The 22158-nt window shown below is 44.2% G+C and overlaps 1 protein-coding gene and 2 non-coding genes across 7 annotated transcripts; all 3 read left to right on the plus strand.

Annotated features, from left to right (window-relative positions):
- The first annotated feature begins 1226 nt into the window (after positions 1 to 1226).
- ATG16L1 (autophagy related 16 like 1) lies at positions 1227 to 22139 on the plus strand. 5 transcript variants are annotated; one of them, XM_033068318.1, is made up of 19 exons: positions 1227 to 1472; positions 2500 to 2593; positions 4806 to 4911; positions 6342 to 6415; positions 6603 to 6854; positions 7706 to 7771; positions 9977 to 10066; positions 10814 to 10870; positions 11070 to 11117; positions 11807 to 11909; positions 13860 to 13965; positions 14087 to 14157; positions 15633 to 15704; positions 17599 to 17719; positions 18578 to 18683; positions 19210 to 19359; positions 19759 to 19806; positions 20157 to 20258; positions 20656 to 22139. In XM_033068318.1, exons 1-19 carry the CDS (start codon positions 1358 to 1360, stop codon positions 20747 to 20749), a joined length of 1875 nt encoding a protein of 624 aa, XP_032924209.1. In that variant the 5' UTR covers positions 1227 to 1357; the 3' UTR covers positions 20750 to 22139. The 5 variants fall into 5 exon arrangements, with proteins under 5 accessions (XP_032924209.1, XP_032924210.1, XP_032924211.1 ...); XM_033068319.2 differs by having other exon boundaries at positions 1294 to 1472; positions 9980 to 10066; XM_033068320.2 differs by lacking the exon at positions 11070 to 11117 and having other exon boundaries at positions 1295 to 1472.
- On the plus strand, positions 12117 to 12387 carry LOC117001126. The gene has a single exon (XR_004418926.1).
- LOC117001125 lies at positions 14507 to 14770 on the plus strand. Its single transcript, XR_004418925.1, has one exon.
- Positions 22140 to 22158: the final 19 nt, after the last annotated feature.

Genomic DNA, 22158 nt, shown 5'->3' on the forward strand with positions numbered 1-22158 from the left:
AGTCTCAAGCTCCATTTAATTTCACCACCACCCTCCTTGAGGGCTGAGCTGGGGTTGTTCAGCCTCAAGAGGGGCCCTTATCCCTGTGTGCTCCTGTCTGCAGGGAGGGCTCCGAGCAGAGCCCAGGTTCTGCTCCGGGGTCCGGCAGTGACATCAGAGGAACCGGCAGGGACTGATCCCAAGAAGCTCCCCCTGCACAGGAGCCAGAACTTCCCTCCAGGACAGAGCCCCAGGCCTGAACAGAGGTGTGGACTGTCCTCACAGGGGATATTTCAGAGTCCTCCGGATACACCCCTATGCCGTGTGCTGTGGGATGGCCCGGCTGGAGCAGGGGGTGGGAGCAGATGAGCCGCTGTGGGCCCGCCCAGCCTGACACCATCCCGGTATTCTGTGATTCCCGGCAGCGGTGAGGGAAGCAGCAGTGTCCTGTCAAGGGGGGAAAGAGCACGAAGACCACTCAACAAATGCCACTTCAGGTGTGTCATATCTGCATAGTGTAATACAACATTCTCTGTGGAGCCCTCAATAAATGTTTCATGTTCGCTCACAGTAACACTCGTGCTTTAACAGCGGCAGGCAGAGGTGTGGCTGTGGCTACCGAGGCCAGACAGTCCCGTTGCCACACAGGCACCAGCCCTGCACCTCACCAAAGCCCGCTAGGGTCAATGGTACGACACAATGCTGCCGACCGTGTGGGAACACTGAGCTGCGAGCGATGTGACGGAACAGGTCAGCTCGGGCCCGACCCCGCATGGCGCTGCCACCGTCCCACCCAGCGGCCGCCTTATGCGCATGTGCAGATACGGGGCTGCAACATGGCGGTGAGGCCACGCTCAAAATGGCGGCTCAGGAACGACCGAGAGGGCGGGTTGGCCACTCTCAAGATGGCGGCACAGACACGCCCAGGATGGTGGTGCGGACACTCTCAAGATGGAGACTGGACCACGCTCAACCTGGCAGCAGGGCCACTCTCAAGATGGCGCCTGCACGGAGGACACAAAATGGCGCGGCGCGGGACCTTCTCACCTCGGAAAGCTCCTGTTCTCCCGCCTGAGGCTGACCCCGCCTCCTCGTTTGCAGCGTAATCTCGCGATGCTTTCCGGCCTGGGAACACCTGTGCTGGGGTCGGCGGCGCCTGAGGCGGGCGGTTGGCGTCAGGCAGAGGCGGGGCAGCCTCTGTCGCGGTCGCGGCGCGCCGCACAGTCGCGAGGGCCCCTGACGTAGCGCGGCGCCATGGCGGGTGTGGAGGCGCGGCCGCGGGCCCGGGCCTGGCTCTGAGGGGGCTCCCGCCGCCTCCGCCGCCTCCCCGCGCTCCCGCCGCCTCCCTGTCCCCCGCTCCGTCTCGGCTGCCGCGGAGATGGCGTCGGGGCTGCGCGCCGCCGGGTTCCCCCCGTGGAAGCGGCACATCGCGGAGGAGCTGCGGCGGCGGGACCGGCTGCAGCGCCAGGCTTTCGAGGAGATCATCGCCCAGTGTAAGCGGGGCCCGACTGGGTCGCGGCTGAAATAGCGCTTCTCTTCTCCCTCAGCGATGCCCATCAGTATCTGCAGGGAGACTCTGCTCAGTGGGGAGGGTGTGGAGTCTTCCTCTCTGGAGGTATTCCAGAACTAGATTTTATCCGGTGCCGTGTGCTATGGCATGACCCCGTTTGAGAAGGGAGGGTGAGACCTGATGACCTCGTGTACTCTCTTCCAGCCCGAATCGTTCTGGGATTCTTGCTCTTCAAAGGTGGGAAAGCCGTGGTGGCACAGGGTCCCCGGGGCGTCGCCCGTGCCGTTTTCTCGGGGCTGTTTGGGACATGTCTGTAATAACAGGAAAGCTGGAATTTCTGCTTTATGGAGGAAAATACGTAGTTGTTTCAGTTCTCTCAGATGCTGCAGCGCTTAGTGCTCTGGACAGTGATTGAATGTCTGAATTGTCTGCACAATTCCCGCCCAGTTGCTTGTGGAACCGAGAACAATGGTGCTATTGACCCTGCTCATGGTCTTTTGTAAAATTTGCAGCTATCCAGGGGCCAGCACTCTCTGTTCAGGGCTTTCATGCCTGCCCCTCTCCTGCCTCAGCTATGTTAGGATGGAAGGGGGGTCCCGCACACTGTGGGGGAAAGCACATGGCAGAGCTGGGTTTGGCCTCTCTGCCAGGCCTGCTCTCCTGGTTGCCGTCCTTTGGGGAGCTGTAGAGTAAACTTTGAACTCTCTCTGTTTTAGCAAATAGCAATGCACCTGTGCACTTGCTCTCTCTTTCTCTATTAAGTTTTCATAAGACCAGTCCCACACAGGATCTGGATTAATGAGGAGTTCCTGGGGTTGTAGGTGGATGGTGCCTTAACCTGTTGAGATCAAAGAGGAGGGAGAACACACTGATGTGGTGGAGGCTCATGTAGCATTTGGCTGTGTCAGAGTAATTAAAGGGACTAAATCACAGCTAGTGATCTAGGCAGGAGAAGATGGGAATCTGGATTTGCTTTCTGGTTGTCTTAAGTGCACTTTCTGCTCCTGCAGATAACAAGCTGCTGGAGAAGTCAGACCTTCATGCAGTGCTGGCTGATAAGCTTCAAGCAGAAAAATATGACATGCAGAGCAGACACGAGATCAGGTATGTAGCACTCCTTTTTTGTCACAGCTGTCTGTTGTACACCTTGTAACCTAAACCACTGTTTGATGCCTCACACAAACAGCTTCTGAATCTGTACAGTGATTTGACACACAACAAACTGAAATTCTGTTTGACTAAATATAACTTACAGCTGTGTCTAAGCCTGTGATAAAGTTACAGTATGTTTAGAGTATGCGGCACAGAAAGATCTGGCCTGGTTTAGGAAGGAAGCTGATTTATCACAAACTCGTGGAACAGAGGTGGACCACAATGAGCTGCTGCTCCTGGTCTGTGTACCTTGTAACACCTGTGGTGTTTGCCTGCTCTTCCTAATGAGTATGGGATGGTTTAATGGCTTTGTTTCTTTAAATCTGTGTCATCACAGATGAAAAGAGAGAACAGAAATAAACCATGATTGTGAAGTGTCAGTCCTGAGTAAGCACCAAATGCCAAAAGAAATGTGTTTTGTGCCTGCTTTTTAATAGGAGTTCTTGGGAAGCAAACTGGGAGCAGCACTTGTGCTGAAGGCTGAGGTTGTGCTGCTGGTTCTGCTGGTGTTTGACTGCATAGCAAACCCATGTGCCAGAGGTGTCTCTTGGACAGCCTGTCTGTTCCACAGGTGAAGGCTGGCCAGCTCTGCCCCCAGTGTACCCGAAGAGAAGGCAGGACCAAAGAGCTCAGAATTCCTACTTCTCTAAGAATTACTTCCTCTGTTGACGTTCTTCTTGCTCTTGTCCTGAAACCAGGACCTGCAGAAGGGAACTGTAGGAGTGTGTCCAGTTGGTATACAAAACAACTCAATATAGCAGAGAAGGAAGAACTGCTGGGTTTACAGGAATTGCAGGCAAAACTCCAGCAGGCTGGAGGTAACACCCCTGTGAAAGTTTTCAGAAGCCTTCTGATGGCTGCAGTTGTCTCATGCCATTTCAGTTTATGGGAATCATGTGGCTAAATGCCAGGTCTAAGAGATGAGATGAGGCTGGACTAAATGTGGATGAGAAAGAAGAAAGGCACAAAAGCAGGATCTGAAAGCAAATACTCAGCTGAACTCATGCTGTACTCAATATATGACAGGTTTTTGAAACAGAATTGCTTTTCTAATCCTAGATAGCTGAGGAAAAGTGTTTTTACTTCCCTCAAAACCAAGGAATAGTATCTAGTTTGGGCTGTAGGGGTATGCATGGCTGGAGCTATAGGATGTGTTGGATATTACCACAGGACTTGGCTTCCTGTCTGTTTGCACACATTTTTTTTGAAATGCATTTTGTGCAGCATTAGGTCAGTGAGGGGTTGGTTGGTTGTTTTTTGAGAAGAGCATTAGGTTACAAGATGTCACTGTGAGGATGGACTGTCTGTTTCCCCCGGACTGTTACAACACAAAATGACTGCAGAAAGGGATGCAATTTCCTTGTTCTGTTTGTCTGATACAATGGTGTTGAAGTTAAAATTATGATTTTTAAAAAAAAACTGTAATTCAAAATATAGTTGATAATGCGCTCACAGTCTGTATGTGTATATGCTTTTTAAAAAAGCTTGGTTTTCTCTGTTCCTGTCTCTGTGCTTTTAGAGACATGAGTGATAAATGTTCCACTCTGTAGTTTTTTGGGTCAGAGGGTGATACAAATGTTCTGATATGTATCTCACTGTAATAGTGTTGAAAACCACAATTAGTAACCACTTCAAAACTTATGCACAAAAGGAGTGTTGTTAGGCCAATGGAGAAGTGGCTTGTCACACCTGGGAGTGTAAACCCAAGGGCTTGGGAGTACTGAATACTCCCTTGGTTTTCCTGACTTTTGGTTCTGTACCCTCTCCAGACATCTTGCACCTTCAAGGTCCACCAGCTCCCTCCAGAAAAAAAATCAGGGTGGTAAAATATTTGTAATTGTTCCAGAAGTTAGAGAGACTAAGACTCAGTCATCCTCATGCAAATTTAAATAAAGGCGAGTTATCTTCCATTGGAGTTTGAATTCTGGTTTAGAAACGTACAGAAAGTGAATGTAGTCCTCAGGAGATGTAATTTTCCAGTACTGTGTGATGGCCTTTTGGCTGGTGAAGAGTGTGTGGTGGTGTGGAAGTCAGCTGTGGCTTGGTTTTTTACAAATCACCCGTGTCCCTGGTGTACAGAGCATCCAAGGGAGGCAATGTCTGGACCCAGAAACAACTGGAGTTTAGTTTGGGACATATTTTCTTCTTCTCTGTCCAATTTCAGCCCAGGACATGATAGCACATGGAATGATGCTCAGCTGCAGGAACTGGCCCAGCTGAAAATAAAGCACCAAGAGGAGCTGACTGAGCTGCACAAGAAACGTGGAGAGGTTGGAAAGTCTTTTTATGTTCTCTGTGGTCCATATGTGGTGTTTTGGGAGTCTGACCATGATTTTACCAGTCTTATTAATCATTATTTTTTCTTCCTTTCATCTAGAATCTTCTTAAGCTTCCCCAATTTTTGATGATTAAAATCAACCAGAGGTGGGCTGGTCTGTAATACTGTCACCAGGAGATCATAGCATGATTTTTAAGTGCTGAATTTTCTGCTCCATTAATAGGGTTTTAGTTGTATTAGAGGGGGAAGGGACTGATCTGGGCCACAGAGCCATATATGACCACTAGTAACTTGAAAAAACTTAGATTGAGTCGGGCATAGGGGGCTGTGTGTGGTTTCAGTGGTCTCACTTTGCAACATCACTTCTGTGGCAGTGTATAAAGTAAACAAGCACCAGCTGAGGTTGAAAGAGCCACAGTGCTAGGCTGGAAAGGGAGTGCAGGTTCAGATCCCAAGAGTTCTGTAACAATGACACTTGGACCTGGAAGAGAGGAAAAGCCAGGAGGTCTTGGATTTGTGTTTCAGGTTTTTTTTGACCAGGAGATACGGAATTTCAGCAGCAGAATTGGGTTTTTAAAACCATAGTAATGGACTGAATGAGTCTGGAAGCTGAATGGGACTGCACACTTTCATAGGGAAATGGTGTGAATAGCCTGGAAAATGCTATCATGCTCCTTTGATCACACCTCACTGGAGGTGTGGGGAAGCTCCAGTATCAGCAGTTCTGATCTTTCCAAAGAGAAGACTGTTTTCTATAGGACATGTGCACCAAATGGTTAGGGCACTCGGAATACTTTCTTTGCTCCCAACCTGGTGTCCTTAAACCACTTACACAGGCAGGCACTCTTCCCAAAAATCAGTCTTCCTTCTTCCTGGGCAGCTGAGGCTGTGCCACTGGGTAAGCTATGAGCTGACAGCTGCAGCTTGGCAGCACTGGCCTCTCTGTTCCCTGTGCTCTGCAGGCACTCCACCAGTTCTCTGTGAGAACTCTTGGTGTCACCTATGTTCACAGTGTGAGCTGTGTGTCTCCTGAAATGGCTGTCCTGGCCATAACAGGACGATTTGTTTCTTGGTTGTCAATGCTCATTTACTTACTTGACAATTTTTCGTTTCTGTATTGATTTTTCCACTACTAAAATTTCTTCCTAATATACATTCCGTTTGATCTATTAATGAAATTTTTGAGGGAACAGAGTGAGACATCAAAGGACAGCTGCTTTTTGACAATTCATTTTTGAAAGTGGATTCTCTGATTTAATAACCTATGTAGCAGATCTGCATAGAAAGCTGAGGTAAAAAAGACCTGAAATGTGTGATCCATGCTTTTAATGCTAGATTAGTCTGTGCTTGCACTGAAGGCTGCTCAGTGTGTTATCCACTGACATCCCTGCAGTTTATAATGCAATTTTCCCCTCTCCCCAGCTGGCCCAGTCTGTAATTGATTTGAACAACCAAATGCAGCAGAAGGACAAAGAGATGCAGATGAACGAAGCCAAGTGAGTATGAAATGTTTTGTCTGTGACCCGACTTCTAATGGAGTTCTTTATTGGATTTATAATATTCTCTAGGAGTCAGCCCAGGGCTACAAATGCCTTTGTGAGGCGTTGTGCAAACAGCACAAGGAAGATGGCACAGGTCCCAAAGGAGGTCCTCATGGTTTTGTATGTTTTGTTGCCATTCCAGGATTGCAGAGTATTTGCAAAGGATTTCTGAACTGGAAACAGAGTGCCAGGAATTGCGTAGCAAACTGCAAGATCTTGAGCGAGCTAATCAGACACTGAAAGATGAATATGATGCTCTCCAGATCACCTTCAATGCCTTGGAGGAGAAACTAAGGAAAACTACTGAAGACAACCAGGAGCTGGTGTCACGTTGGATGGCAGAGAAAGCACAAGAAGCCAATCGTTTGAATGCAGAAAATGAAAAGGATTCAAGGTGAGATCCATGACGTCTCTTTGATAAAACTGACATATTTTTCAGTTATGAGTGCATAGGATAAAACCAGATTCAGTTTTGACCTCTGACGTCTCTGTTCTTATGCAACACAATGAGAGTCCAGAATTTTCTTTTTCCAGCCAACAGACTTGACACTTTGTGAAAATATTCCTGTCTTTCAGATGAATAAAACATGTTCTTTTGTTTCTTCAGCAACATTTAACTGTGTGCTGAAGATCATAAATCAGATAGAAGCTGTGGGGTTTTGCTGGTATTAGATTTGGACTTCTCTTGTTCATATTGCATCTTATATTGCTCCTAGTTTTATCCTTTTTTGACTTGACTAACGTCAGTGTTTTTTGGATTCCTCTAGAATGAGCATCTGTGTGATGAAACTGAGCTATGTAAAACTTACTGCAAAAGTAGTTTGTATGGCTTTTTTTCCTTGCAAAATAATTTTTCTTCTAGTTTCATCTTACTTGCCAGCAAATGATAGCTGGTGACTGACCTATATTACAGGTCTCATAGAAGCTGGCGGTTTTGTATTAGCTTCACTGACACAATCATTATTTTGGCAAGTTCTTGCCCTCCAAGCTGATGCATATTCATATGGATCCTAAAGGGCCATATGTTCACTTGAGTGATTGATTTTGTCCTTTGCTACTCACAGTAAGAAAATTGCCTCTCCTGCTCAGAGTATCTTGAAAATCAGGATAAAATTAGCAGGAGACTGATTTTTAAATTATTTTTTAATTTTGTGAAGCACATCAAAACCATGCCGGGTAGCCTTTGGAATGGGATTAAGGAAATGTTGTTTTTCTTTTTTGATAACCTTGAGTTCTCTCTCTTAGGAGACGCCAGGCCAGGCTGCAGAAGGAGCTGGCAGAAGCTGCCAAAGAACCCTTGCCTGTTGAACCGTAAGCAGTCTTGATTTATAGAGTCTCTTTCATCAGTTTATGCCTCAGGTTTATGCAGATGCATGATAAATGGTATCTTTGTTATTCCTAAACTGGGTGATGTAGAGGAGTGTTTGAACTTCTTGTGTAAAGTCAGAAATGTGCAGTAACTCTCCTACCTGAACTTAGAGAAGGAACTCTTTTAGGACTAAAAATAGATGCTTGGACTGAAAGTCACAGGAATGGTTCATATGGTCAATATGTTTTTATGCGGAGATATGTGCCTTTGGTCTTTAAGATAGTTTTTCATGAAACAGTGAAGTCATGAAACAATTACTCCGGAGATGCCTGGATTTTAAAATGTTAGACTACAAAGTGCTCAAGGATTTCCTGTAGGAACAGGTACTGAGTGAATTAACCTGGGTGAAAATACATGGCTTCCATACTGACAGGGATTTATTGTCTAAGGGAAAAACAGTGGAGTACTTCACCTAAGCTGAAGAGAAATCCCTCTAGCCCCTTGTTCTTGCCCTGCTGTGTTTGGCTCTGGGTGGTGTTGGATCAGGGGACTGAAGTGGGCAATGGAAGCTGTGGGTGCTCTGAGCTGGGCTGATTAGGGTTCTTGTGTTTGCCTGGTCCACAGCAGCTGCATCTGGTGTTCTGTCTCTGGGCCCTGCTGAGTGGTGCCAGAGCAACCTGCAGACCTTTTCTGGAGATCTTTTCTCTTAATGTTCACATCCCAGAGTCACATTGAGTGGTATGCTGCAAGCCCTTATGAAGGACAGAAGCATTGCATCCCTATGGAAGGGGGGCTATGCAAAGGGCTGGGAGAGGGAGGAAGGGCACGTGAAAAGGGAGTATGAGACACCCTATAGCGTAATTGCTTCTTTATGCTACTCAAACTCTGCTTCAGAGATGGCTTTGATTTCTTCTTGGATTTTAAAACTTGAGAGGGTTTGTGTTGTGTAAATGTGCTGCTTACTGAAGGGAAAAACTGCACCATTTCAGGGGGTGTGCCCTGATGTTTATATTTACTTAAAAATACACTGTTAACATGGAAAGTTCTGCTACACATAGTTTTAATAGCAGAAACTTCAGATTTTAAAAAGTATTGGCGGAACTTAATACTATTTTATTGAAACACCAGCCTGATACATTCAATCAGTGAATATATTTTACATAGTCTTTTCATGTATACTCTCCTCCAAAATCTTGGAATTGAAAGTTCAGCTATATTCTGAAATGAGAGATTACAAATTATTTCATCCTTTTAAATGCTTTTGCAGCTGGGTGTTATCTGATGGTACAGATTGGCTATTTAAATGCTGAATTTAAACTTCTCTTCAGTCAAATGGCCTTAGGTTAGTAAAGTGTGTTTAAAAGTAGTTTGTCCTGCAAAATCAGCAGTGGAGGAAGAATCATCAAAGGGAAAAATACTAGGCTGTCAGAGCCCATGGTGACTAATGGGGGAAAATCTTCAGCATTAGCTGACTAAGTTAGCTGGATTAATGTATTGTACATGGGTTGAAACCTCACACTTGTGTTCAGTTGACCACCAACGCTTCAGTGAAGTGAGCAAAGCCAGTTCTTACACTTAATTGTGCAGCCCCTGAAGTACAATAATGTAGAAAATACCAGGGGTGTCTTTGGTGTAGGTGAAGCAGGAGAATTCAGTCTACTTCTTGTGCTTTTTTTAGCACTTGCTTGTTTTGAAACAGCAATAAATGTGGTGGTTAGCACTTGCTTGTTTTGAAACAGCGACAAAGGTGCTGGTATCACCTGTACTTGGTGTTGCAGTAACTCATGTTTTTGTTGTTCTGTAACTGTTCCAGCAGATACCATTCATTCTGTAGTGAAGCCTTGCTCGGGTGTGGTGGGTTGTTACAATGCTGTATGTAGTTAGTGTTACAGGCTGAAATAGGATGCCTGTAGTAAAGAGAATCTGAAAACAGAAATGGGGATGTGGAAATCCAGCCCTGCTGTGAAGTGGAATTGGCAGCTGGGAAGAAAAAATCTGAAATTTAGTTGCTGTCTATCTGTTTTCAGACACTGTGTGTGGAGTTACATCTCTGGCAGTGGCAGTTGCATCAGTGTGTGTTATCTACCTGTGTGTTACTACAGCTCCATAAACCTGGGGTGCACTGGCCATGGCCCTGGAACAGTGCCACCCTGTCAACTCATGCTGTAAGTGGCTGATTGAAAAGGAGGTGTTTTCTCTCACTTCAGCAGGGATGATGATATAGAAGTGCTTGCAGATGAAACCTCTGACACAGCTGAGGAAACCTCTCCGGTGCGAGCTGTCAGCCGGACGTCCAGGTTTGTGGCCAGGAGATTCTTGTAGCATGTTGCTGAGGAAGAACAAAGGGCATAGGTAGAGCTGGAACAATGTTGGAAATGTAACTTAGGCTTCTAGTTGCCTTTAGGTGGAACACAGTTTATGCTTCTACCAGAGCAGTAGGGAACTTTTGTGCTGTGTTCTGTTGCCATGCTTTAGATGTGCTGGTTTTCCTTTGCTGTTTTAACTAAATTACCCTAGTGCCTGAAAAATCTTTGTTTAATCTTTCAAACAAATGTTTAAAAACTATGTAGTTAATGACATGGATATTGCAATACATGTTGTTTTATGCCTCCATTACTCTGCAAGATGTCAATGTGTCTTTGCAAATAACTGGGTTCATCTGAAACACTGAAAATAATTTTCCCCTAGATTAAATGCACCTTGTTCTTTCTCTAAAATAGCAATGAGTGGAAAGTAAAAGGTATTTATGTGAGATCATGGATTAATTTGATTGAAACGTCAGACCTGGCCAATTGTTCTGTCTAAACCCAGCAATTCACTGAGTGAGGTTGAGGGATGTTGAAGAAACTTCACCCACAAAACTTGTTCAGAGTTGTAGTTACTGATGACTTTTGCACTGATGCCTGCCTTGGTGTTCTCTGTCTCTGGGCTGGGTCTGAGGGGAGGGAGTCTTTCCAGAGACATGTTGCTATGAAATGTGTTTGTATTGATTTTTCTGTGGAGAAACTATTCACAAGGTTTAAACCTGTCCTCCCCTCCTTCAGTAAGCGACTCTCCCAGCCAGCTGGAGGCCTTCTGGACTCTATCAGTAATATCTTTGGGTAGGTTAGAACACTTTCACCTCCTTGTTTTGTTTATTGGTTTCAATGTACACCAAAATCTTGGTGATGCAGGGAATGCGAACAAATATTTTCAGCCTTCCTTCTAGCTTCTGCCTTTCTTTTTTTTTTCTTTTTTGTTCTCCTCAACTTCCTGTTTCTTCCATCTTGCCGTGTGCTGACCTCTGACCTTTCCCTCCAGTCTGTCTGAGTCTCCCCTTTTGGGACATCAGTCTTCTGATACTGCCAGGTGAAAACATTATCCGCTCTTAGTCCAGCATGTGATTGTATTCCATTGAAGTAACATGGAACCCAGCTGCATTGTGCTGATTAGATTCTGCAGTTGATAACTGGTTAGAAACTATCTACAGTGACAGAGGCAATGAGCCCCTCTTTGTGGAGAGAATACATGGGGTTTGCTCGTACTTTCCACTGCACTTTGCTCATTTAGTAGGGTTCTTTAAAATAAGTCATTGGCTTCTGTGCTTAGTATCCAGAATGGAGCCAGTCCTAAGCTAAACTCTGCAGTAAGTGGATGTCTTTGCATAAATGGAGCAGCCTAGGCTTTGGAACAGAGCATTTTGCTGCCTGGGATGTAGTGCTGAAATGGTGTTGAGTCTTCCTAGACAGAACGATGGAGCTGCAGCCAGTTCCATGTTTTCTTCCTGTTAAAAACACTGCTCCAAAATGAGGTCAATAATCAGTTCAGGTAACTCATGTGGTGAACTGTGTAATATCTAAAGCCACAAGTGAACATAGTGTTACATGACAAATGTAATTTTTGAAATATGGGATTTTAAAAATAGATGTTAAAAGCACCTTCCCCCTATTTTTGCTTTCTGTACAGAGTAGTTAATTGACAGGTACAGATCAGGATGAACTCAAGAGAAACAGCGTTCATTTCTCATTTTAAAATGTTTCTACTTTGTTTAATCTCAGGAGGCGTTCTCTGTCCTCATTCCCTGCACCCCAGGATAATGCAGAGCCACATCCAGGTGCCAGTAAAGAAGTGAGAGTGCCCACAACTGCCATATGTGTCTTTGTGAGTACCGAAGGAGTTCTCTACTCTGCCATTCTTTGTTCTGGTTTTGGAGGAAGAGAATCCTCTGTTGGAACTCATAGCCTGAGACTCTTCCTGTTAGCACTCCTGGACAGGGGGGAATTCTTGGTTTGGTAGAAGCATTCATTCAGTTTAATTCTTAGCCTAAATGTTTCTCACAGCCAGTGTGCTCAATGTCTGTCCTGCTGAGGTCGATGATGACAAAGAAGTTTTCTGAGGGCACAGGGAAATTCCACCCCATTACCTTCTTGGCTCCCAGCAGTCCTTATTCTATCATGCCATAGTAGAGCTGTGATTGAGGAAGAGATTGCTGACAGTTTCGGATTAATTCAGTTCCAGATCTCCAGAGTAAAGGGAGTTGTGGCACCAAATATAATCCAACAAACCTGGTGAAGAGGAGCTCGTGGTGATGGGGTGTCTTTATTTGCTGTGCATGATCAAAGGTTTTCAAGCTGAGACCTCCTTTATGTGTTTTTTGGCTTTGCAAAGCCAAACTTAAGTTTCTGTGCAGGGCATCGTGACTGAAAGGATGTTGTCTTGTAATGCAACTTGTTTGAACATGCCTCTGGAGCTTTTTTGGGCACTCCAGAGCTGGATGTGGATTTTTTATGGATATTAAATGACTTATTTTCTTCATCCAGAGTGTCAGTATGGCTCACTGCAGCAGGGAAGCATATGCATTCTTGCCTGCCCTGTTACCATTCTGTAGTGGAAGTTGTGGATGGAGGGACTAGCAATATCACTTCAAGTGAGAATATGATCATGACTGAAATGGCAGCTGGAACTGGCTTGAATAAGGGGCATCAGGGAAGGAGCTGTTAGGCTTTAGCTCCAGTGTTTTGAGCCCAGGTGAAGGGTCAAGACATGTCTAGGTCTTGCACAGCATTCTAAGAATTAATGTAAGGGCTCTGTGGCAGAGGTTTGGCAAATACAAGGAGCAGACTGGACTCACCTTTAGAGAGGCAAGTAGGAGATATAAAAGGTAGTCATTTCAGGAATCATTCCCAGGCATAACTGCTAGGCAAGGCCTTTCACCAGTTTTGTTGTGAATGGCTCCTCTATATTTGCAGAAATACCACATTTGAAGTGTGATTAGCCTTAAATATGACCTGACAGACCACACTCAAGCAGTAAGTTTTGTAAATATGCAAGTTTCTAGAAAAGCTGGTTTTGAAAGAGCAGTTTTTGTAAATACTGAAGAAATAATTAAGATTGTGGTGATGGGTACGTAGTAAAAATCTGTGAAATGAATAGAGGAATAAAAAATGAATAAATCTTAAAATCCACATAGGTTTTAAAAGTTCAAGAATTCAGAACGTTAGGCTGTGGGAAGCAGGGGTGCTGGGGGGTGAGTGCATCTGCAGAGAGGAGGCACAGCTTAAGCCCAAGTCCTCTGCAAGCAGTCATGCTGCATATCACCAGCACACCCAGTGAATGGACTGCATCTGCTGTGCTGCTTCCAGCCGACCTGCTTAACTCAAGCCTGACGTGATTTTTCCATGGTTGCATGAACTGATTGGATCATGTTCCATGGCTGTCTCTAGATGGAGGAATGAAAAGTTACTTTCCTTCTACAGTACATCACCTGTTACTGTTTTCTGTCCTTTCCTTATCTTTTTTTTCTGGTGTGATTTTAACAACCTAAACTTAGGAAGCATTATAAGGCTTTTGGTAGTTTGTTAGTGCTGCTGAGTCCTTGCTGCTGTTTTTCTTCATGTGCCTTTTTCTTCACATGAGGATCAGCCTTTTTGCAGTCTGTACACCACCAGCCACAGCAGAGTTTCAGTCTGTGGCTTTATTTCTGATTTACTGCTGAAAGATGCACAGCTGTGATTCTGTGTAGCCTTTAAGTTCTGTAGCTTTCTGATCTGTGGATTATGGGTGTGTGCTAATTCCCTTTTGGGTGGCTGTTCTGTTCCTTCCCCTCCTCAGGATGCACATGATGGGGAGGTGAATGCGGTGCAGTTCAGCCCTGGCTCCCGGTTACTAGCAACAGGAGGCATGGACCGGAGGGTTAAGCTTTGGGAAGTATTGGGAGGTAAACCTTTTTGCTTTGGGGTATGGTGGGATGCTGAGTAAACTTGTATTATGGGACACTTTGTGTCAACTTCTGTTCTAATCCATTGCTCAAGTTTTTTGTTTATCTTTTCTCTGTGCAGATAGGTGTGAGCCCAAAGGTTCCCTCTCTGGCAGTAATGCTGGGATTACAAGCATAGAATTTGATAGTGCTGTGAGTATCTGTGCAATATCTACTGTTTGTAATTGGGTGTAAATTAATTGAATGATGCTGTTCTCTGCTATCGTTTGCATTTTAATTGAAAAGTTACCTAAGAAATGAGTTAAAACATGAAAGTAGTTAAAATTGTGCAAAAGGTCTTTATTTGGTAAGATGCAGTCTGTAGTTCTGATCCTTGCTTTACAATTTAGATGATGATATGCAACGCATATGAGTCGATATGTTACGGATTTTTGTTTAAAGTAAATTAGCTTTCCACTGAAGCTGGCATAACAGCACAGAAGAAGTAAATACACTGAGGCTTTATTTCTGTGAAGGTTTTTTTCCATAAGTGCTTTACTGAGGTCTGTGATGAATAGTAAAAGGTCTGATTATCCCAAGACTTGCAGTTCCATGCCCTCTTCTCCCAGCAGTTTCTCCCCAGCCACAGCACAGCAATGGTGTGGCTGGCAGAGTGTTTGCTGACAGTGTGAGATGTGCTTGGGTCGTGTTCACCTGGAGCAGCGGAGACACGACTGGGATTGGCATCCAACAGTCCTGCTTGAAGGAGTTTGGGGTCTTGGATTGGTCTAACTGGACATGTGATCTGACTTTTTCTGCTGAGACCTCTTCCATAGCACAAAGCTGATATAATTTCTGCCATTTGGTGATTCTGTGTGCTAAATTATGATACACACCCAAGAGGATCCTTCTTTTGGACACTGACCAACTCATTAGAGATGTGCTGTTAATTGGCAGGAGAAACTAGTCCTGAGGTTTTGCAAGTTACTTGAACACATTTGCAGTGAGAATTGCCTGGGTGGGATGCCAAAGGATTGCAGGGATTCAGCAAAGTCTTTTGTGATGGACAGGAGTACAAGCATGAATTTTGTGGTGGCCATTCTCCATCATGGATGATTGTGGGAGCCCTAAGCCTAAAGCCATAACCAAGTCGATTTCTCTCTGCTCAGGTGGATTTAATTTTTGAAATCTTAGCTTAAAATGTGAGAATGTTATGAAAATGGCAAGAATCAGGCTAATTCCACTCTGAGACCTTTCTAAGCAGTGGGGGTAGATGATGCAGGGCTTTTTTCCTCTGAAAAAAAATCCAGACAAACAAAAAAGAGCAAAACAACTGTTCAACAGATGAGGGTGAATTAGAATGCATTTTCTCACTGCAGCAGAAGGAAAAGATGAATGGCCTTTTTCCGATCTGGTTATTGTTATAACTGGTATACATTATTCTTTTTATAATCTATGGCCATGATTCTACAAACCCTCCCATTTTGGTGAGAAACAGGTGCCACAGTCCTTTGGGAAGGGTTACATAAACTTTCCATACTGACATTTGCTACTGTGGTTTTGGTTTTATTCCTTTCTTCCTTTGACAAAATAGCACTAGTATGGTTTTAATGGTTTATTGGAAATATTTGAATTTGGTTTGCATATTAACCAGCAGAAGGAATTTTAAAAGAATCTTGTGTTCACAGGGTTCTTACCTCTTAGCAGCTTCAAATGACTTTGCCAGCAGAATCTGGACAGTTGATGACAATCGATTACGGGTGAGTCTTGTGAGGCAAAGCAGTGCACAATTTGTTTCTGTCTTGTATTCCCATTTTTGTCTAGTGGGGACATAGCAATTTTGGAAGTTGGGCATTTGCAGACACTTGTAATAGTTCTTTTTGTTTAGAGATTCTTTATCTTTTGAAGGTCATCACAGCAAGACCTAAAATGCAGTGTTGATCTCCACACAGCCTTGCAGGAAGCTCCAGTGTGTATTTTCCCGATACAACCCCCCACCAGAAAAACCTTGCTACATAAAGTGTGTGTACACTTTTGTGTACCCCTCTGAGGAACTTTAAATGCTTCTTACGATTTGTGGAGAGCCACCTCAATGTTTCAGCGTCTCTCAAAGGACAGACTACTGAAAAGGGCTTTGTGGAAGACAAAGAGGGACTTTTGTTTTAAGTCAGGAGCAGGATTCTTGAAAAGGAACCCTCTGCCTGGCTGTCCAAGGCAGCAAGCCTCAACATATTGGACATCATCCTCAATGTCTTTTGAGAGATTCCTCCTTTCCTCCCAAATACCTTGTATTCATATTCTTCTCCTGGCTCTGATTTGAAAATAATCTTTTGATAGACCTAAAGAAGTTTCACAGCTTTCCAAGAGCTTTTTTTAGTTGTAATTTCCTATGTACACTTGTCCTCAACTTTTTATTTTAGTAAGACGCTACTTTGATATTCAAATCTTCTGACATTTCAGTGTTGGTTGTAACCAACAGATGCACTGTAATTCATTGGGTAGTTTCAGTGTGGAGATACCAAGTCTAAGGAAATATCAGTTCTTTTGTACCTTCTCCTTGGCTGCAAAACCTGCTATTGGATGTGGATTTTAGTGAATACAAGTTTAGCAGACATAGATTATTCACTACAAAAGGTTAGTTGCACCTGCAGACATTCGCCTAATCTTCCTGTTATTGCTTGGAGTGCGTTCATTGTTTCTGAGATGAAATGGTGCTGTTTCGAGTGTGAGCGCTGTGGACTTTTCATGGCTTGCACATAAATAGGAGGTAGTAAAGCTGAAATCACTGTAAAACTCCCTGCCTAAATGTGGATACCTGTATGTGATGTCTGTGCAGCAGCAGTAGAAGAGAGATGCACAATGGAAGATAGATCCTCCTTGCTGGAGTTTGTGTTCCTTTCTGAAGTCAAGGTTGTGTTTTTGGGATGATGTTTTCTGTGTAAAAGCTTAGCTCCCATTTCTTTCCATTCTTAGGGGCTTTTATTTTGTGTTCCCCCAAGCCCAGATTGCTTTGTGTAATTTGATACTCCGTTGAGTATTTTAAAAAATCTATCTACAAAGATTTGTCTTGTTTTTCATAGCTCTTACTTTAGTAATTCATTGTCTGTTCTGTGATTTAGTATGTGAATGTTGAGCAACTCTAAGTGAATGTAGTTCATGTTCTCAGCCCCAGAGAGCCTGTCTCTGCACTTAAGAGAAGCTGCTGTAGGGAGTTTTTCTGAAATCTCTGGTTGTCTCAGCTTTCAGGCTTTAAGGTGTAATAACAGTTGAGACTTGAAACCCTTTTGCGTCCTTGAGGGAAGCTCCAAATGAGAGCAGAAAGGCACAATTTCCATTTTCAGAGTGCTTTAACCCCTTGTCATTGGTTTGTCCTGCAAGACTGTGTTGCAGTTGCCATCTGTCCATGAAATGTAGGAGTACAGAGTGTTGAGGAAGGAGCTGGCAGTTTCCTGAGTAACTGGAGAAACTGCAGCAAAAGGTGACCTGTGTTTCCCAGCTCCAGGCTGGACTCTGATAATTAACACTCCTAGTCAATGGTGATCTCTGTTTAACTGTAATACATGTTTTTTCTGCCAAGCAATGCAGGAGACATGCAAATTGCAGTTTGAGCAAGTGGAAATACTCAGTTTCACCATGTCAATCTCCTGTCCCCAGCACACCCTGACAGGTCACAGTGGCAAAGTTTTGTCAGCCAAGTTCTTGCTGGACAATGCGCGTATTGTTTCGGGGAGTCATGACCGGACCCTCAAGCTCTGGGACCTCCGCAGCAAAGTTTGTAAGGAAGCCTAACTTCTGCCTTTCATCCATGTTTTGTGCTTCTGCTGAATGCTCCTGGCAGTCTGGTGTCAGATCAATTGCTGAATCTTTTTGCCAGTATAGAAATAGAAAAAGCTAGTAGTCATGCAATTTTCTGTTATTCTTTAAGTAACTGAATTCTTTCTGCCTGTTACCTGGAATAAGCAATCCTGTGTGTGCAGGAAGCACTGTTAATGCTATTACACTGAGAGCAGCTGTTTTTGGGACTGTTCTTTGTTTACCAAGTCTGGGCATGGGTATTTTAGTCTTCCACTAAAAACTTGGAGCCAGGCCAGGTTTTTAACCCTGAGGTGGATGGAAATGTCTCTTGGAAAAAAAATCAGCATCTCAAATGGAGGAATTGCTAGGATCCAGGCTTTTCTTTGGGAGGAACACCTTATTTCCTTGGTTTTTCTCCTACTGGGAGCTCTTAAACCTGCTTGCACTGAGAGAGCATTTGAGATTCAAAGTTACCTTGATACCTGAATTGCAAACGTAGGTCAAGGAGACAGATTCATGTTGTTTAACAGCAGCAAATTATAGCTGGCTAAATGTTAAGTGGAAGTGAAGCAGCTGTCATGGGAACATTTAAAGTCCCAGCAAAGGAGATTGAGGAGGGCAGAGAGGTTGAAGACTTAATCAGGATTATTTTAAGACAGTTTGCCCTTTTTAAGACAGTGCCATTCCTTGGGCACTCCTCTGTGTGGCCACTGTATGAGGGGATAGGGTTTAGGGATTATTTTTTGTCTCAATTTTTATTAGCTTGGAATTTAAGTGTGTCACCATTGGTTTCTCCTTTTATACCTTTAATCTCCTTTTCTCCTTTTATACCTTTTAGGTATAAAAACCGTGTTTGCAGGATCTAGCTGCAATGACATCGTGTGTACTGAGCAGTGTGTAATGAGTGGACATTTTGATAAGAAAATTCGGTTCTGGGACATCAGGTAAAACTATTGTAGGAGACCTTATGATATAGGAATGGTTATGGGTTTGCTGTCAGGTTAATCTGAAGTAGGGAACTCTTCTTCCTGAGTTTGGCAGCTGGGGAGACTGTTACAAAAGTGGCAAAAGGCCATTAAAAAGACTTGTTAGTGCTTTTATGCTGTTTGGTATTATAGGTTTGGGTTTTGGGGTTTTTTGGGGAGTGGTTTTGTTTTGGTTTGGTTTTTTTTGGTATGTAATTTCTTTTCTGAAGAGACAGCCTGCTTGCTGGTAAATATTTTATATTGGTCAGTACTTGCTGTTCTATGGTGGGGTAGTGAGGAAAGTAATGTCTTAACTGTTTGCTCTAAATGCTTTCCACAATGTGCAATCTAGCTTGGGAAAGAAACAAAATGTAAGAATAAACCAGTAACCCTTTTTCTTCCATATTGGGGCAAGTCAAAGTTTTGATGCACTGGTTTGCACCCTAGTTCACTGCTTTCTTTTTTCCTTTTTTTTTTTTTTCCTTTTCCCTCTTTCCGTCTTTAGGACTGAAAGCATAGTAAAAGAACTGGAGTTGTTTGGAAGAATCACAGCTCTGGACCTGAACCCGGAGCGAACAGAGCTCCTGACCTGTTCCCGTGATGATCTACTCAAGATCATTGATCTGCGGGTCAGTGCTGTCAAGCAGACCTTCAGGTGAGTGCATTCTTCACAGGAACACTGTGAATTTCAGGACCTTGTGTTGTGGGTTACCCTTAGTGCTGGAGTGGTTTTCAGGACCTCTGTGAAGAGAACGGTCTCCTCACGTTTTTTTTCTATGTGGCAAAGTTCTCTAGAGTGTCTAGAAACAGCAAAGATGTGCTCTAATGTATCTTCTCATGTTTCTTTTTAAAGAAGGCAGCTTGGCTTAGAAGTCTGTGTTCTAAAGGAAAGAATTTCTTCATGTGCTGTTGAGAGAAGAGTGTATGAGAAACATCAATTGGCATCAAGGGATGCTGGAGTTTATTCTGAACCATGCAGAAATCCTTAACATTGTCTTTATCGAGTATCTCTTCTCATAAATGAGTTAACACTTATCTGATTCTAACTTTCCAGTGCCCAGGGATTCAAGTGTGGCTCTGACTGGACGAGAGTTGTGTTCAGGTAAGGTCAGATGAGCCTTTCCCCAGCTAAACTGAGTGATTCCTGATGCTTGGCTGCACTGGTCCCCAGTTACAGTTAGAAACACTGGGGCAGACTTTGTAATTTGTCCAAGGTGACCTCTTGGTCAAGCCAGAGTGTATCTGTAAATATTGAACCAATGTCTTGGAAATGCTCTGATTTCAAAGTGCTTTCACCTCTTTAGTATTAGCGGGTGATAACACATAGCTCCTAAAAGACTATTTAATGCCAAGATGCTTCCTTAGGAAGTTGTAGATGGAATGATAATGTGTGCTGAAAATGGCTGACTTGGAAATTGTTCTTTGCCTTCTGCGCCTGGTCTGATCTCACAGCCCTGACGGTAACTATGTGGCTGCTGGCTCAGCTGATGGGGCCCTCTACATTTGGAATGTGCTTACTGGGAAATTGGAGAGGACGCTTGCAAAGCATCACAGGTGAGGGAAGTGGGTCATGCAACCTAGGGTGGAGATCGGGGTTGTGGATCTTGCTGAGCTATCAAAATGTGGGAGTTGTACAGCTTTGCAACTTTCATTGGCATGTGAGAATTATTAATATGCAAAGTCTTTGTGGATTCATGGCAATATTCTTTAGATGTAATTAGATTAGGTTTGTTATCTTGTTAAACTGAAATATGATTCTAATAAAGTACATTCAATACATTTTGAAGAAATTGTGCCTCCCTCAGACTTATTAAAAGCCCAAGTCTCTTGAGATGTGAGAAAGTGGGTTTTTTTAAATTGGTAATATGAGTATTATAATATTTCATTCCAGTGCTAAGTGCTGTTGTGGAATTCAACTTTCTTGTAAACTTACTCTTGCCTTCCCTTTCAGTTCTTCTATCAATGCAGTCACGTGGTCGCCAGCGGGTGCGCACGTGGTCAGTGTGGACAAAGGAAACAAGGCCGTGCTGTGGTCTGAGTTTTGACTGACGGAGGGTGCGAGGCTGTGTGTGGTGGTGCTGGTCCGTGGCTGCACAGCATGGAGACCCGAGCCCGGATCCATCCAGAGTCAGGATACTGACAAGCACATGGGCTTTGCTTTCCAGAGGGAAGTTCTAAAGCAATGGAGAAAGGAGCCTGAGTCAGAGACTTCTCACGGCCATAATGCACTGTGGCACTCGGACTCAGAACGGGATTAGCTGTTGTAGATGGAGAATGCTACTTAGTCATGCCTTTACTTGCAGTATCTATGCACCACGTGGAGCTGAAGATACTAGCGGGATTCCTCACCAGACAGCTGTGCCAAATATCCTGTCACACAAATGTATCTACAGCACTTCTGAGGTGGAAACTTTGGAAAGAAGTCATTGTTTATGTTGACTTAAAGCATGTCCTGTCTCCTGTGTTCTGTTCTGGTGGCCTAGTTCAGGCATGGGGTGAGAAGATCCTGAAACACATCCTAGGCGGTTTGAAGTGTTGGAACAGCTTTTAAAGTGAGTCTTCCATGGCTCTGACAGCTTTGCCTTTGAGTCATCAACTCAGTTTGGATCTGTTCTGATCCTGGCACAGGCTCTCCAGCACTGTCATGTGAACTCCATGTATCAGTTCTTGAGGCAATGGTCTGTTCTTTAGGACTTCTGCACCCTTACACTGAAATGCCCTTCAACAGTTTGGGCATCACAATATAGGAGGTTTTTTAAATCTTTTTATACCACAGGCAGTTCGGTTACTGGGTTTGAGAAGAGAGCTAAGCTTGTTGAGGTTGTTGTAGAAGTTGTGCTGCAGTGATGAGGAATGTAGTTATCCTGTGACTTCAGTCCTGGAATACAGATGTTTGGTCCCTTTTTCTGTTCATCCGTCCTGTCCTGGCGGCTGTCAGTACACCGGGGAGCAGTGGCATCAAATCCCACATCCATTGTTTTGGTGCTGGCAATTCCAGGCCACTTGCCCCGTTCTTGAGCACATGTGCAATATTCCCATTTGCGCTGGAGCCCTCTGTAGTATGGAGCGGTGTCCTAGCTCTGTCCTGTTCTGGCACCCTAAACCATGATGTGACTGAGTGTGAGCTACCTGGCATATCTTTATCCAGCCAAACCTTTCCACATCATCTGGGTCTCAAGACAAGCCACCAGCGTTTTATTGCCTTTTTATTTGCACTTTATTTTCTTCTTTCCCGGTAGTGTTTTACCATGGAAGTGTGTTCTTTGGAGGGGCTGGGTTGGGGGAGCTGCTCTGACAGGCTCCCTCTAACCCAGCTTTTCTTTCAGACACTTTCTGCAGAGGGGAATTAGAGTATATGGGGCAAAATTTTTATTTATTCAGCTGCCCATAAGAACTTGATTGTAAATAAACCTGTGTTCTGCTTTTAAAACCCCACACTGCTCTGATTTATTTA

The sequence above is a fragment of the Catharus ustulatus genome, chromosome 10 (genome assembly GCF_009819885.2).
Source record: "Catharus ustulatus isolate bCatUst1 chromosome 10, bCatUst1.pri.v2, whole genome shotgun sequence".
NCBI classification, from domain to species: domain Eukaryota; kingdom Metazoa; phylum Chordata; class Aves; order Passeriformes; family Turdidae; genus Catharus; species Catharus ustulatus.